At 37.1% G+C, this 15499-nt stretch overlaps 1 protein-coding gene across 1 annotated transcript in view; it reads right to left on the reverse strand.

Moving 5' to 3' along the window:
* LOC145246833 (THO complex subunit 5 homolog A-like) overlaps positions 1 to 15499 on the reverse strand; it is a 61466-nt gene that overhangs the window by 18975 nt on the left and 26992 nt on the right. The window contains exons 8-11 of the mRNA XM_080108670.1: positions 13096 to 13228; positions 12777 to 12851; positions 10762 to 10811; positions 3712 to 3811 (exon numbers count right to left, since the gene is read on the reverse strand). Coding sequence (XP_079964796.1) covers positions 3712 to 3811; positions 10762 to 10811; positions 12777 to 12851; positions 13096 to 13228 — 358 coding nt within the window. The remainder of the gene's footprint in view (positions 1 to 3711; positions 3812 to 10761; positions 10812 to 12776; positions 12852 to 13095; positions 13229 to 15499) is intronic.

Here is a 15499-nt window from a genome sequence, read left to right on the forward strand (position 1 = left end):
GTGAGATTAAAAATGTCAAAAGGAAAGATAAAAAAATGTCAAAATGGAAGAGAAAAAAATGTCAAACCGGAGTGAGGGCAAAAAATGTCAAAATAGGAGTAGAAAATATCTAAATGGGAAAATGCCTACGACCACTTTTTTTTTGTTGCTCAACACACACCTCCAAACACCCAGGCAAGTCTATAATATAAATCTCACCTGTCTGTTTAAATGTATGTATGTATGTATGTATGCCTAAAACTTTTGACAGAGGCAACGGATTTTCATGAGTTCGGTATCCTTTTGAAGCCCGACTCTTATTAAAAAACTGGCCAAAAACATTAATTCCTTCACCCTCAACTGGGCAGTTTTCTACAGGGAGGGTCATTTTTTTTCACTGACATTTTTTGCAAGTCATTCAAAGCTTGCGTAAATGACATCACATAAAAGGCATTATTTTGACCGCCCGTGATATTTATTTTTTTTCATCACGTTACGGATTCGAGCCTGCTTACTGCTCCTATTTTTTTTTCTTTGCGCTCACAATTTTCCTTTTTTTTTTGCTCAACCAACACCTTTACACACACCTCCACTTTCTTTTCCGCCTTCGCGTCACGGGTTCGAGCCTACTTGCCTATTATCAGGTTTTTTTTTTTTTTTGCTCAATACCCACCTCCAAACACCCAGGCTAGTCTATTATATAAAAGGCAAAATGGGGGCACACGCATTTGTGTATGTCTGCGAAAGGCTTTTTGCATCTGGGTTCTCACGTTGGTTAGATTCTGAGAGACATTGTCTGTATTTTTGAGATGAGTTGTTTTCATTGATTGAGATTGTCGGACTGACTTCCTCATCTTGGTTGTTATTGTCACAACGTTTCGGCCGTTTTGCCCTCCGGCCTTCGTCAGGTGAACGGTTTGTTAGGAGTCTCGAACCCAACCCTTTATTATTATTACGGGGGTACCGTGTTCGGACTCCAGCTAGGCTTTGGGACATAGTTGCTGATTCTCTGTTTTTCAATGTTACTTTTTCACTGCCTTCGTTCAGGATTGAACTCAGCACCTTTGGGTAACTGTAAACTTTGATACAACGTCTAGGACCACTCGGCCATATGTCACTAGGACAATTCTTAGTTGGCTTTTGTTAATGTTAAACCTATGTTGTTATTCAAGGTTTTCTCTCTCTATCTATTTGGACACCTCTGATAGAGAGAGAAAACCTTGAATAACAACATAGGTTTAACATTAACAAAAACCAACTAACTCTATCTGTTTTTTTTTAGTTTACCTTTCGTCATGCGGGCAAAAGTTAATTACCAACTCTCTTTTTCACATTCTTTTCCTCTTTCGCGGTACAGGCTCCAGCCTTTTTATTTTAACACTTACAAACACCTGAGCACCCCTGCTAGTCTTCTATATATATATAAAAGCGAAAATGTATGTGTGTGTGTGTGTGTGTGTGTGTGTGTGTTTGTATGTATGTATGTTTGTGTGTCTGCTAAAAACTTTCGACAGACACAACAAAAATTCACAAACTTGGTCTCATATGAAAGCCCCACCCTCCGGATGACAAATATCGAAAAATCGGCCCAAAGTGACCATCAGAAGTGCGTCAACTGATCGATTTTCTGCAAAAAAAGTGACATTTTAATGTTAAACATTACATATTTTTAAATCGATTTACAACTGCCCCAAAAAATACGGCCGCCATCTCTTATACTTAAAGTATACACGCAGCCGTTTATTTTGGGTCAACTTGTATTTAAAACCCACTGAGTCATGTCACGTGATCTTGATGTCAGCAACCTCTAATGGCCGTCGGAATTTACAATTTAAAAATGTTGTTATCGGTAAAAAAAAAATTAATTAAAGCTAAACTATGAACTTCTACGCTATGGCAACGTTACCAAAGGTAATTCAAAATAGGTAGATACAATAGTTAAACGAAAAATAAAGTAAAAAAAAAGTGAAGTAAAAAAAAAAATATGCTTACAAAAAATATTAACGATCAAAGTTTTTTTTTTAAATAAAAACAGCCAGATGCCATTTTCCAGTCTTTAGAGTAAGGCAGACGAAGAGAGAGAGAGAGAGAGAAATGTCTAGACAGATTCGACAGGGGGAGGGTCAACAACGCATGCGTCAGATGAGGTCATGACGTCGTGACCTGATTTTAAATAGTTGATAAACCGAACAGACTTTATATACGCTGCTTTAGCGCAGGTAGTTAAGGGGTTGGTTCATTATCTAAACGTTTTGGGTTTGAATCGTGGCGTGAGATGTTTTTTTTTTTTTTTGATTTTTTAAATTTAAATATTGAACCCTGTATTATTTAAGCCATTTTTCACGTAATGTTTGTTCGTTTGCCTTACGTTATTTTTTTTGTTTTACCCCCCCCCTTAATTAAAACGTTGTTTTCTTTTCTTACTTCGCTTATAACAATGCTGTCATCGTCGTCGTCGTAACGCTCAACGATTTTCAAACATCTTTCACTTCTGACTGGCCGATTTTATTTTCAAACTTCGCCTAAAGGGTTCGGCTTTGATCCCCCCCACCCCCCGCTTCTTTTTTATTTAACACCACACCCTCCTACAAACACCCAGGCAATGCCGGGTACCCCTCGCTAGTCTATATATATAAAAGGCAAAATGTGTGTATGTTTGTATGTCTCGCAAAAACTTTTGACAGAGGCAACGGATCCTGAGGAAAACGGTATCGTTTTAAACATTGATCCTTCCGCCTTCACATCACGGGTCCGAGCCTACTACCACTTTTTTTTTTTTTTAAATACCTCTCTCCACCCTGGCTGCCTACTGTTGTTTTGATCCCCCCCCATTACCATTTTTTTTTAACACATGGGCTGCCGACTGTCGTTTTGACCCCCACCTTCACTACTACCATTTTTTTTAACACTTCTTTCCACCAGGACTCCCTACTGTTATTTACTCCCCACCCCCATCTCCACATGCGGGCAACGCCAGGTACCCCCACTAGTTTCATAATAAATAACAAATGATATTATTGGTGACATTAGATTTCTCACATGTATAATCGTTTGAAAACAGCAGCAATGATAACATAAGAAATGGCAAAATTGTAATATAGTTAACAGTCAAGAAAAAAAATGAAATATACAACATATAACTTTTACCAAACAAATTAAAATCTTTTTTTTTTTTACCAAAAAAAAAACGTTCCGAAACTGCAACATGGAATTTCTAAATACAAAAACATTTTCAAATATTTAAATGCATATAAGAAATGCCGAACCAACAGATTATGAGTAGTCTAGATATTTCTAAAATGTTTCTCTTGGTTCAGACTAGTTGGGACAATTAATCGTGATTGGAATTGGGAATCAGAACTTTTTGGGGTATCGGAATGGAAAAATTTGTGCCTATTTTCCGATGCCAAAAACGATTCCTTTAATTGTCTTTTTATTTGACTTCGCTTAAAACAAAACCTTTCAATGCAGGTAGTAATAATTAAATTGTAAATATTTATTGATTTTAAACTAACAATAAAACTAAAATCTATAAATCATCCACGACATGTTTTATGCTTGAGAAAATATCTGCATATTTAACGTGATTTTTTACGGTAATCAGGGAATAAAAACTTTATAATTAAATATTTAGAGATTTATAAAGAATCGGAATCGGTAATTGTAGCGTTTCGTTACTATTCATACACTAACCAAGAATGCAAACATGAACAATAAAATCTTTTTTGGTACCTTTGCATCCAATGTTCAAAATAACCGTGAGCGGATGTTTCCGCAAAGCGAGTTCTTTGCGTTCTGATTTACGAGATTCACTTGTTTTCCGTCGATGTTTCTAGAAAATAAAAATTGTTAAGATGTAAAATTTTTGAGATGAGGATTAATAATTTGAATTATTTGAACTACTGTTCTCATATTGAGTGTTATTTGCACAACGTTTCAGCTGATGTAACCTCTGACCTTCTTAAGGTGTATTTTGGATCTTTATTGAACTTGGGAATCTGCACAGAATTTTGAACAAATTTCTGCAAGGCCCTATGGCATAACGGAAAAATTATGGTGTAAAATTCAGTTGTAAGGAACAATTCTTCTGGGAATTGAAAGTGCAATCCTGAGTGCGTATGATAGAAATATACAATTGAGAATTACTTGACTTTTACCAGGACCTGGCTAACAAACAAAAGCATGTTACCCTCGGGAATTAAATAAATGGTTCATTCGAGATTCTGTGCAGATCCTAGAGTTTGACAGAAAGATGACAGAGTTCAACAGAAAGGGCCCAGAGTTCAACAGAAAGGGCCCAGAGTTCAACAGAAAGGGCCCAGAGTTCAACAGAAAGGGCCCAGAGTTCAACAGAAAGAGCCCAGAGTTCAACAGAAAGAGCCCAGAGTTCAACAGAAAGAGCCCAGAGTTCAACAGAAAGAGCCCAGAGTTCAACAGAAAGAGCCCAGAGTTCAACAGAAAGAGCCCAGAGTTCAACAGAAAGAGCCCAGAGTTCAACAGAAAGAGCCCAGAGTTCAACAGAAAGAGCCCAGAGTTCAACAGAAAGAGCCCAGAGTTCAACAGAAAGAGCCCAGAGTTCAACAGAAAGAGCCCAGAGTTCAACAGAAAGAGCCCAGAGTTCGACAGAAAGATGTTAGTGTTCGACAGAAAGATCCCAGAGTTTGGCAGAAAGATCCAAGAGTTCGGCAGAAAGATGCCAGAGTTCGGCAGAAAGATGCCAGAGTTCAACAGAAAGATGCCAGCGTTCGACAGAAAGATGCCAGAGTTTGACAGAAAGATGTTAGTGTTCGACAGAAAGATGTTAGTGTTCGACAGAAAGATGCAAGAGTTTGGCAGAAAGATGCCAGAGTTTGGTAGAAAGATGCCAGAGTTTGACAGAAAGATGCCAGAGTTTGACAGAAAGATGCCAGAGTTTGACAGAAAGATGCCAGAGTTTGACAGAAAGATGCCAGAGTTTGACAGAAAGATGCCAGAGTTTGACAGAAAGATGCCAGAGTTTGACAGAAAGATGCCAGAGTTTGACAGATAGATGTTAGTGTTCAACAGAAAGATCCCAGAGTTTGACAGAAAGGTGCCAGAGCTCAACAAGATACACCTGAAGGTTGGAAGTTACATCTTGTGGAACGTGCAAATAACATTCAAAATGAAAACACTAGTCAGAATAATCCATATCTAAAACATAAAATCAAAAATAGATGTTTTCACGATAAACAAATAAGGAAAAATAATGAACAGAGGAAAAAAAGAAAAGTACAAAGAGGAAGAGGTATGTAAGCAGCACAAAATTTATTTCCATTTATGGTGAAAGAGATGGGTATCAAAGTGACAACTATGAAGAAAGTACTTCACAATGATATTTCATACTCCTCATTCAAGAGCCAACAAGTTAAAACACCTAGTTGAGCTAGGAATGCTTCAGTTCTTCTCAGAAGTTATTTATCTCCTTGCAACAGTGGGATGATGTGACATAAGGTTCGGAAAATAGGATTTGAAAAGCTAGAGGAGGAGCACTCTGGTCTGCAATAAATGCCCGGGCAGTCCTATATGCATTCTCCAGCATGGGGCATCTCAGGCGATTAGCAATAAACTCCTTATCAAAGGAAGAAGGTAAAGCCTGGGAGGTTGAACCTTCTAAAACTGCATAGAATCAGAAACATACTTTAGTCTACAAAGGAACAAGTCATTCTAACAATGGCTTAGACTTTGTTGGCTTTGGTGCTGAAGGAAAACATCTGGCGGATGGTTAAATGCCAGTTCTTCTCAGTACAATACATATATACAATGCATAGGAAAACAGGTTGTTGGTCTACAATCTGTATAGTCTGGCATGTTATTAAGCCCCTCAAATTGTAATAATCTTTTGATATGTTTCCAGCAAAGGCTATGTCATATTGCATCACATTTTCAAAAAAGAACGACTAAATCTTGATGATTATATTGAGTCTCTATTTGTTTTGATTAAATACTGAATAGAAAAGGAGACTGCAAGAAAACAATATGTTTGTCAGTAGTACTCAACCCTGTGTCAAACCTCTAAGAAAAATCTAGAATTTGCTGCCTGAGAACTTCCATGACTCCAGTTTTGATACTACAGGGTGGAATGATAAAATTATTGCACTAGGAAAGACAACATGATTCCATTTCCGTTTAATGAAAACCAGCTTTCTTTTTTTGTTGCAGACCATCTGTTGGCCAGTTGTGTACTGGTTGACGATTATTATGATTGCTATTAATATTTGTAAAAATAAAATGTCAGAAAGAATGTTATAGCGAAATAAATATTTACAGATAAAATGATTTATGTTAAGATGTTTTAATAGATTAATCAAAATATGTAGAATAAATATCTATTTACATAAATTTAGGAATGTAATTTGAAAATGTTATAACAATTTAGTTGACAGCTTAGAAATAATGACATGTAAAAACATCAGGTGATTATCTTAGTGATATCTACTAATGATGTAATGAGAGAGCTTGAAAGACATGTATCAGTTAGCCAAGAGTTGGGACTCAGAGAGAGCAGACACGATCGGTAGAAAACATCCAGAATAAAGCTGCTGTAAATACCACCAAGACTTTATCTCATTTGCAGCTTTTCTGAGAATCCGTCAAATCAAGACAAAAAAAATGGACCAGGTATGTTTCTCCATTGATCGATGTAAAATTCCAGAGACTTATTTGTCCCTTAATGTTATAATTGTTATATATTAAACAAGCACAAGATGATCAATAGGCACGTTCATATGTAGACGATCAGATATATCAAACCATAAATATATATATACACACGTCAATAAATACATCATATATATAATCCCACATGTAACACAGAAACCCACTATACAACAATACTAGCAGGTCGCTTGCCATTGCCTGGTTGTAAAATATGCTTAAATATGATATTTTAATTTATGCAAATTTTGTATTCATTATTATACAGTCAATTCTTATCATACTTAATTGCACCTAAAATATAGTCATGATTTCAAAGTAAAAATAAAAAAAAATATGACTTGGGTGCACTCAGCTAGAATTGAAACCAAAACCAGCCTTATCGGTTACTGTCTGACCTAAATCCATACATAAAATCACGCTTAAACTAGGACAAAACTCAAACAAAACCAAATTGCTTCCTCCCTTGTGGCTTGCATTTACAAATATCTGTGGGCTTAGAACTAATTTAAATGATGTTGAAGCATTTCTCCTAACAAACACCCCGGATATCTTAGCACTAAGCGAGACTAACTTACACTCCTCCATCCCCTCTAACTACTTTAACATGCCCGGATATCTCCCACTCTGTCGTAAGGACTCTGACAGACTTATGCACGGGCTTGGAGTCTATATTCGTAGTACCCTTCCCCTTGACTAGAGAAACAAACCTAGAATCGGACGGTCAAGTCTTTATGTGCTTTAGACTTAACATGCAACATAAAATTAGTTACTTTTATTTTCTCTACCACTCTCCCTTGACCCAGGACTGTACCCTAATAAACAAAGTCTCTGACAGCATAGATACAGCACTTTCCCTCAACACTAGCGCACAAGTGCATGTATTTGGTGACTTCAATGTCTACCACAACTGGCTTGGATTTTCTACTTACACAGGCACAGCTGGTAGCACAACACATAGCTTCTCTATATCTCATTTCCTATCACAGATGGTTACGTTCCCAACCAGTTTCCCTGATCAGCAAGAACAACACGCATCACTTTTAGATCTGTTTCTGACCACAGTTCCTGATGATTGTGTTATGAATGCCCACAGCCCACTTGGGAATGCTGATCATGTAGTGATAATAGTTGAAATCGTCCTAAACTCTAGAGCCAAAATGGAAGAGCCATTGTTCAAAACAATGAGATATTATAAAAAGCCATCAGGGATCTCATCAGAGACGCTCCATGGCAAAATATCTTTTCACTTCCTGCTGAACAGTGCGCAATTGAGACCACTGAATGGTTCCAAACAGCAATTGAAGCACATGTTCCCACGCGGAAATTTTATAGCAAGCCCCACTCTCCCCAATGGTTTACTTCCACATGTGCAGCTGCCATCGTGCAAAGGCAGCATGCGTACTGCAGATTTAACCGACATAAGTCGAGTTCAAACAGACAGAAAAATATAGAAGCCAGAAATAACTGTAAGAAAGAAATAGCGACAGCTAAGAGAGAATTTACAGAGACCACTAAAAAATGCATCGAAGCATAGAAATTTGAAACCCGTGACTTCTGGAAAATCTACAACAGTGTAGTGTGGGCAATCAACAATTCCCCCACTATCCAACAATCATGAGGTTGTTTGCTCAGCAACCGAGAAGGCTAACATGGTTGCCAGTCGGTTTGCCTCAAACTCCACACTAAACCCTGCTAACCACCTCCTCCCTGACTTTCCTTTGCGGACAGACGCCACACTAGACGATCTGAAAATCACTCCTTCTCAGGTGCATGCTATCATAAAAAAATCTTGACACTTCAAAAGCATGTGGATCTGATCTCACCCTGGCTGTGCTATTAAAAAAGTACTCCGCTGAAGTAGCTCCAGTTGTCTCCAAACTTTACAACAAATGCCTTAATGAATCTTGCTTTCCGGACTGCTGGAAAACTGCTTCTGTTTTTAAGAATTCTGGCGAAAGAACTGACCCAGTAAATTACCGCCCCATTAGCCTCCTCTCACTTTTCGCCAAAATATTTGAGTCCATAATTAACCAAGCTCTAGTTCATCACCTTACAGATGCTAAACTTCTGACCGACCAACAACATGGATTTAGGCAAGCCTATTCCACAGCAGACATCCTAACTGTAACCTCAGAGCGCATATACCATTCACTTGACAAAGCAGGGGAGGATAGAACGGTAGCTCTAGATATTTCTAAGGCTTTTATGGCATGAAGGTCTTAAGAAAATCAGATCATACGGTATCACTGGAAGAATACTTAACATAATTAAATCCTTCTTAGATAAGAGAAAAATCCAGGTTGTCCTCGATGGTCGTACATCTAAACAATATGATATAAATGCAGGAGTGTCTCAGGGGTCTATCCTTGGACCTCTGTTATTCCTAATATTCATAAATGAGTTCCCTGACAAAATTGTCTGTGAGATGAGTATATATGCTGATGACACCATGCTCTATAACAGACATGACAGAAAAACAAATGAACACATATCTAAAGAAATGGCAGAAACACTAGAGGATGACCTCCAATCTGTAGTAGAATGGGAACAAAAATGGATGGTCACATTCAATGCTGCCAAGACTAAACTGGTTTCCTTCAATCACTACGAGAAACCGTCTCTACCACCAATAGCAATGACCAAAGACTCTTTATTTGAAAGTACATCTTTTAAACCCTTCGGCCTAACGTTCACAGGAAACAGGAGTTGGAAAAATTACATTGAGAGCATTGCCAGGACAGTTGCAAAAAAGGTAAGTTTCTCTACCGTGCTAGAAAGCTACTAACGCCCGCAAGTATCCTGTACCTCTATAAGGTCACCATTCGCCCATGTATGGAGTATTGTTGTCATATTTGGACTGGTGCATCGGCTACTAGTCTCTCACTCCTAGACAAGGTTAGAGTTGCCAACCTAATAAGTCCTGAACTGTCATCTAAGCTTCAGCTTCTGTCCCATCGACGAAATGCAGCATCCCTCTGCCTGATTCACAAGTACTTTAATGATGAATGCTCCGATGAACTGCAAGCACTTGTACCCCCTCGACAAACCTGACAAGCTGTAAAATCCCACCCCTTCACAGTCGAGAAACTTAAATGTAAGAGAGCCTTCTACTCCAGTAGTTTCTTCCCTAGAACTGCTAGACTTTGGAATTCCCTTCCGGGTTCCTGCTTCCTCAACTGTACTGACATGCAGAAGTTCAAGTATAACGTTAACCGACATCTTACTGCACAACTCCCCACATAGTACCCCTGTAGCTTATGTCCCTGATAGTAGCCCCCTACATCAAAGTGGTAATGTGCCTTGTTTGGGGAGAAAATGTAAAAAAAAAAAAAAATGTGTACAAGATTTGCCCAAAATGTTTAACCTATAAATGTATATTTGTCCATATGTACAAGAGCACTTTAAGTTGACTTATTCCTGCTAAGTAATTTTTTTTTTCAATTTTAACCCCTTAGTAACTATTTTTACTGGCTAATGTCCAAATCTCCTATTTATCAAGCTTCAAGTCTGTGGACCAAAAACTGACAGAAGAGTTTGGTAGAGATTGTTCTTCAGACAGATTATGTCACTTTATATAAAATATATAACATAAAATGAATAAAGAAAAGTTATAAACTTTTATACTTTTTGCATTCATTTTTATGCATTTTCATAGATATAGATAGATAGATAGATAGATAGGATACTAGTAGGTGCGAGAAGCTTTCTAGCCTGGTAGAAAGGGTCCACCAGTCTTGGCAGTATCTTATGTCTGAGGCCTCCGTTCAGTCTCAAGAGACAATGGATATCCTTGTAATTGTGAGACAAGAGTTATGCAATCCCCAACCACACTTCTCCTGAATTGGCACTGCTTGAGTTCAGTGGCAAGAAGTGCTAAACAACTGGAAACAATGCCGAGATAAGCGGAGAGCACATACAGCACCTGGAATTCCCAAATGGTCACCCATTTTAGTACTAACCAGTCAGAACGTTGCTTAACTTCAGTGGTGATCTAACAGGAACCCGTGTGTCAATATGAATTATGTTATATATCTTTTATGTATTTATTCCAATTCGTGTTACTTTGAGGCTTTAAACTACAAAAGAGCTGTTATGCACACTCACCGAACTGTGTTTGTCTTGGTCGTCATTATCACTGTTGTCGGAATCTAAATCTGTAAAAAAAAAAAAAAAAAATTGTAAATTCAAATTGAATTTTTATTCAAACATAAAATTATCAGCAATTTATGAATCAATGACAAAAATTAAAAAAAAAAAAAACTGAAACTGAAATGAACTTCTCAACCTGGGTGATCATGGTGCGATAAGTTGGACATGAGAGGTGTTTTATACTATCCCCCCCCCCCAATACCTAGAAGTAAAAGAAAAAAAAATTTTAAAGAGGGGAAAGCTATAACAAAAGGTGGAAATAAGTTGATAAAAAGAACAAAACCATAGGAAGTAAAATTAGTATAAAGACAATGAGGAACACAAAGGTAACTGAAATGGGATTGTTAATCAAGGTATGGTAGTGATTCGGGCAAAAGAAACAGACAATAAAGGAAAATATATTTCAAGTTAGTTTACACAAATAGTCTAGAGTTTGCAAGAGAGGAGGACACTTTCCAGTTTGGGACATTTGAACGCAGGTTATGGCTCGGAGCAAATGGAGATGAGTTGACGTAAACCAACAACAAAGTGGCCTTGACAGAAGACATAGATGTGGACGTTAGCGCTTAAAGGGTTGGTTTCCCTCGATGGTATCACACACACACACCCAGAGCCCAACAGATATATACAGAATGTGTTGGTGTTTTTTGTTTCTCTAGAGTTTGTATTTTGAATTGTTTTATTTTATTTATACTTGTGAACCTGTGCTAGCATTTTTGGCAGTCATCAATGTGAGAGAAGACAATACGGCTAGTAGTGGAAGAAAAAAAGAGAAGACACGGAAACAGCATTGGGCAGCGCAGAAAATAACGTTTTTCCCTAAACAATCTAAATCAGTTTCAACTAAAAAAGTCAAAATTAAGAGAAAGACACTGAGTGCACATGTCGGAGGAATAGTTGATAGGAAGCGGCGCAGTGGTTAAAAGTGTTAATTAACAATCAGTTCTAAGACTTCTTTTTTTTTTTTTTTTTACTTACATTCACCCCCTAACAAGGCATATCACCACTTGGATGTAAGGGGGCTACTATTTGGGACCATGCTTAGGAAAGATTAAGATGCTGGTTTACATCACATTTAAACTTCTGCATATCAATACAGTCAGGGAAGCAGGTAGCAGGAAGGGAATTCCAAAGTCTAGCTGTTCGAGGGATTGGTTGGTTGGTTGTTTTTGTTTTACGGCATATCAACCTTTTTCAGGTTATTTAATGCCGAATCTAGTTATTTTGAGGAACGATTTTTAATGGAGTATATATTTTTTTTTTTACGTCAGATTCTATTTAACCCATAGTTGGGACTCTAACAGGTACCACCACTCCGGGTCAGAGTGGACCTGGGAGCAATGACAATTAAAGGGTGGCTCCACACTCCCCAAAGCCTGCAAGGTGGGGCCTCACCACTGGATATAGTTTAAGGTCTGTTCGAGGGAAGAAAGAGTAGAAAGCTTTCTAGCATTTAGGGACCTCAACAGTGAAGAAGTATAATTTTATTACTAAGTAGGTTTGCAGGGGATATGTACGTCGAGGGGACACAAGTGTAACGAGTTCATCAGAGCACATTTCATTAAAATACTTGTAAAATAGGCACAGGGATGCAACATTGTGGCGAGCAGACAAGGGTTGGAGCTTAGTTGATAAAGTGGGACCTAATAAGGTTCAATTGGAGATAATTAAAAGTCACAAAAAATAAATTAATACTTCTACCCAGACATGGCTGATGGAATGAGAACAATCTACTGCTGTAGATTTAATGAAGTCTTCAGTTCAAAATTCCGTTTGGAAAAATGCACCTGAAGTTGGAGGTTACATCAGCCGAAACATAAAAAGATGAGAACAGTAGTCAAAATCCTACAAATGAATCCTTATCTAAAAAATTTTGAAACAAAAAATAATTTGAATTTAATCAAGCTATGATCAGGTAAATTTTAAATGACATACAACAAAAAGAAATGCAAGGTTTGCAAAGAAATTACCATCAAAAGTTGCTTCCATGTCAAGCGAACGGGCCGCTTCTTGGTCTCCTCCAAGAGTAACGGTGAGATGTGGATCTGGAATTAAAAAAAAAAAAAAAGTAAATAAAAATAACAAAATGATGAAATAGTAATTTCTGGTTTTTATTTTTATATCAGCATTGATGGGGTAAGATTCATGGTTCTTACATGTATAGAATGCCCCCCCCTCTCCCTCGTAATAAACTTTCTAAAGTTTCTTTTCTAAATTCCAACCATATTTGTTACAAATAAGATCAAAATTCAAGGATTTTTCAAACGTGTACAAACCCTGTTAACTTACCGCATGCTTCTTGATAAGAACTTGCTTGCATAAACAAAACATACAAAGGTTGGGGAAGATGACGAGCTGTTTGATGTTTGTGGCGGATATCATCAAATGGCATGTTTAAGTATTCTTGCACTGGTTTTGTGGCCTGAAAAACAAAAGAAAGAGAATGAAAATTGCATTTCAAGTAAAAAATTCTTTGATAAACTTATGTATGATTAAAATAGGTATCACCAAAAATGAAGAAAAATTATTGAGTAGAATTTTTATTAAAAATAAAAAACAATCAGTTTTAGCAGATTTTGCTGATCAGCCATTCATTATTACTTGGTTAAAAAAACAAACTGACTTATCTCCCCTGCTTTACAGGATTTCTGGTCTTATCAATGTTGGACCAGCAAAATATGATAAAACGTTTTTAATAAAATGCTACTTAATCATTTTTCCTAGTTTTTGGTATAGATAAATATTTTTTGCCAGATAAGTATATTAAAGTGTTTTCCTGTCAATTTATTTGAAACTATAATTTTCATGTGTCCCATCTTATTATATAAAGGTCAGTTCTCTGAATGTCGACAATAATTAAAACAGTGATCCGTAGCCAAGGGATACACTCTCCTCCCCTGGCAGGAGAGAAAACACATCAACACTGTCAAATTGATGTTTTCTTTATTCTTCGTGTTGTTGCGAAATATTAACTGTACATGTCCCCAGTTAGAGAGGAACAGCCAACACGAGGTGAAATTAGACGATGACAATCACGATTGCTATATGATAATAAGGTATGTTATGAACTCGTCTATTTAATTGATTGTGAACTGAAAGATTTTGGATATCTTCTGAGGCGAGGTATGCTGCAGATATGATTTGAGTGCGTATGAAGTGATATAACTGCTTGCAACCTGGTTGTCATCGATGATTTGGACAAGACTGCGTTGATAGCAAATGTGAGTCCCTATTTACTTATCTCCCCACAAGGGTAGAGTTAGACGATTTTTAATGAGGGAAAACCTAGATCCTCAAAAAGAAGAACTCTTGTAAAATTGTCTGGGAATCAACACATGTGTCAAGTTTAAGTTGCAAAAGAGACAAAGTCGAGGAACAGGAAATAACTTGCTTGTTCTTTGTAGCAACAACATTTATTTCTTTATCGGTAGAGCCGTGACGTCACCTAGAACGTTCTCCACATCTCTCCCGAGATCTCGAACGTTATCTTGTCTCCCTCGTGCGATCGTTCTCTTTTTTATAGTCCTTTTTTCCCCCACTGGTTATGTCACTTCACATGCATTTACTAATGCACGTCCTTGCTATGTTAGACTTTGGATTGAGACAAGATAAAAATTGTTTCAGTCTAGAAGGATTTCTCTTTCACTGACCGAGGACAGAAAAGATATTTATGTTTCCTGATGTTGCTAAACCTGGAGTCCGGGACATTTACAGCACGTTAAATACCAAAATTGGATGAAAAGGAAAAAAAAGCAACGAATTAGCTGAAGGCGAGTATGGAAAAATTTGGTTTTATTTGTTTTATGGCACATCAACCATGTACGGATTATTTGGTTGGTTGTTTTACGGCATATCAACCATTTTCAGGTTATTTAATGCCGAATCTAGTTATTTTGAGGAATGATTTTTAATGGAGTATATATTTTTTTTTTTCGTCAGATTCTATTTAACCCATAGTTGGGACCCAAACAGGTACTACCACTCCGGGTCAGAGTGGACCTGGGAGCAATGGCAATTAAAGGGTGGCTCCACACTCCCCAAAGCCCGCAAGGTGGGGCCTCACCATCGGATATAGTTTTAGGTCATATCCAGGACCACGGATTATTTAATGCCAAATATTATTTAGATTTCTAGAATAGATTGCTCTCAGAAAACATTGCAATACTCTTAGAAGGAAATTTCAAAGATGGTTGCATAATTACTTAAGAACAGGAAAATAGAGCATTCAAAGAACGAATACGTCAAGTGACAGTACACACAGAATACACTGGTTGCAGTCAACGAATTTGTGGAAAAATGTAGGTCACTCAGTAGTTTATCGGAACTTTATAAAACGGTTAAAAAAAAAAAAAAAGAAAAGAAAAATCAACTGTTTATTTTTCACCATTAAAAAAGAAAAAAAAAAACAAGATCATAGTATGAATAAAGATGCATCTTAGAAAGTTGAACTAAAAATCTGATTTAAAACAATCATAATGAAAATATTATATTGAGCCTTACATATCATACATGGTGACCCTAATGATCACCTCGCACCAAAAAATGCAAAGAGTAAATCTACAATAAAATGTTTTCCCTTTTTACACAATTTTTAATTGCTTGTTTAATTTTTGGAAATAGCGTCCAAAACTAAGGGACAAAATTTTAAAACCTAATATTTGTTAGAAATAACAACTGCGAAAAGCTGAAATTT

Source organism: Euprymna scolopes, chromosome 24, assembly GCF_053919585.1.
Source record: "Euprymna scolopes isolate OS-2025 chromosome 24, ASM5391958v1, whole genome shotgun sequence".
NCBI lineage: Eukaryota > Metazoa > Mollusca > Cephalopoda > Sepiida > Sepiolidae > Euprymna > Euprymna scolopes.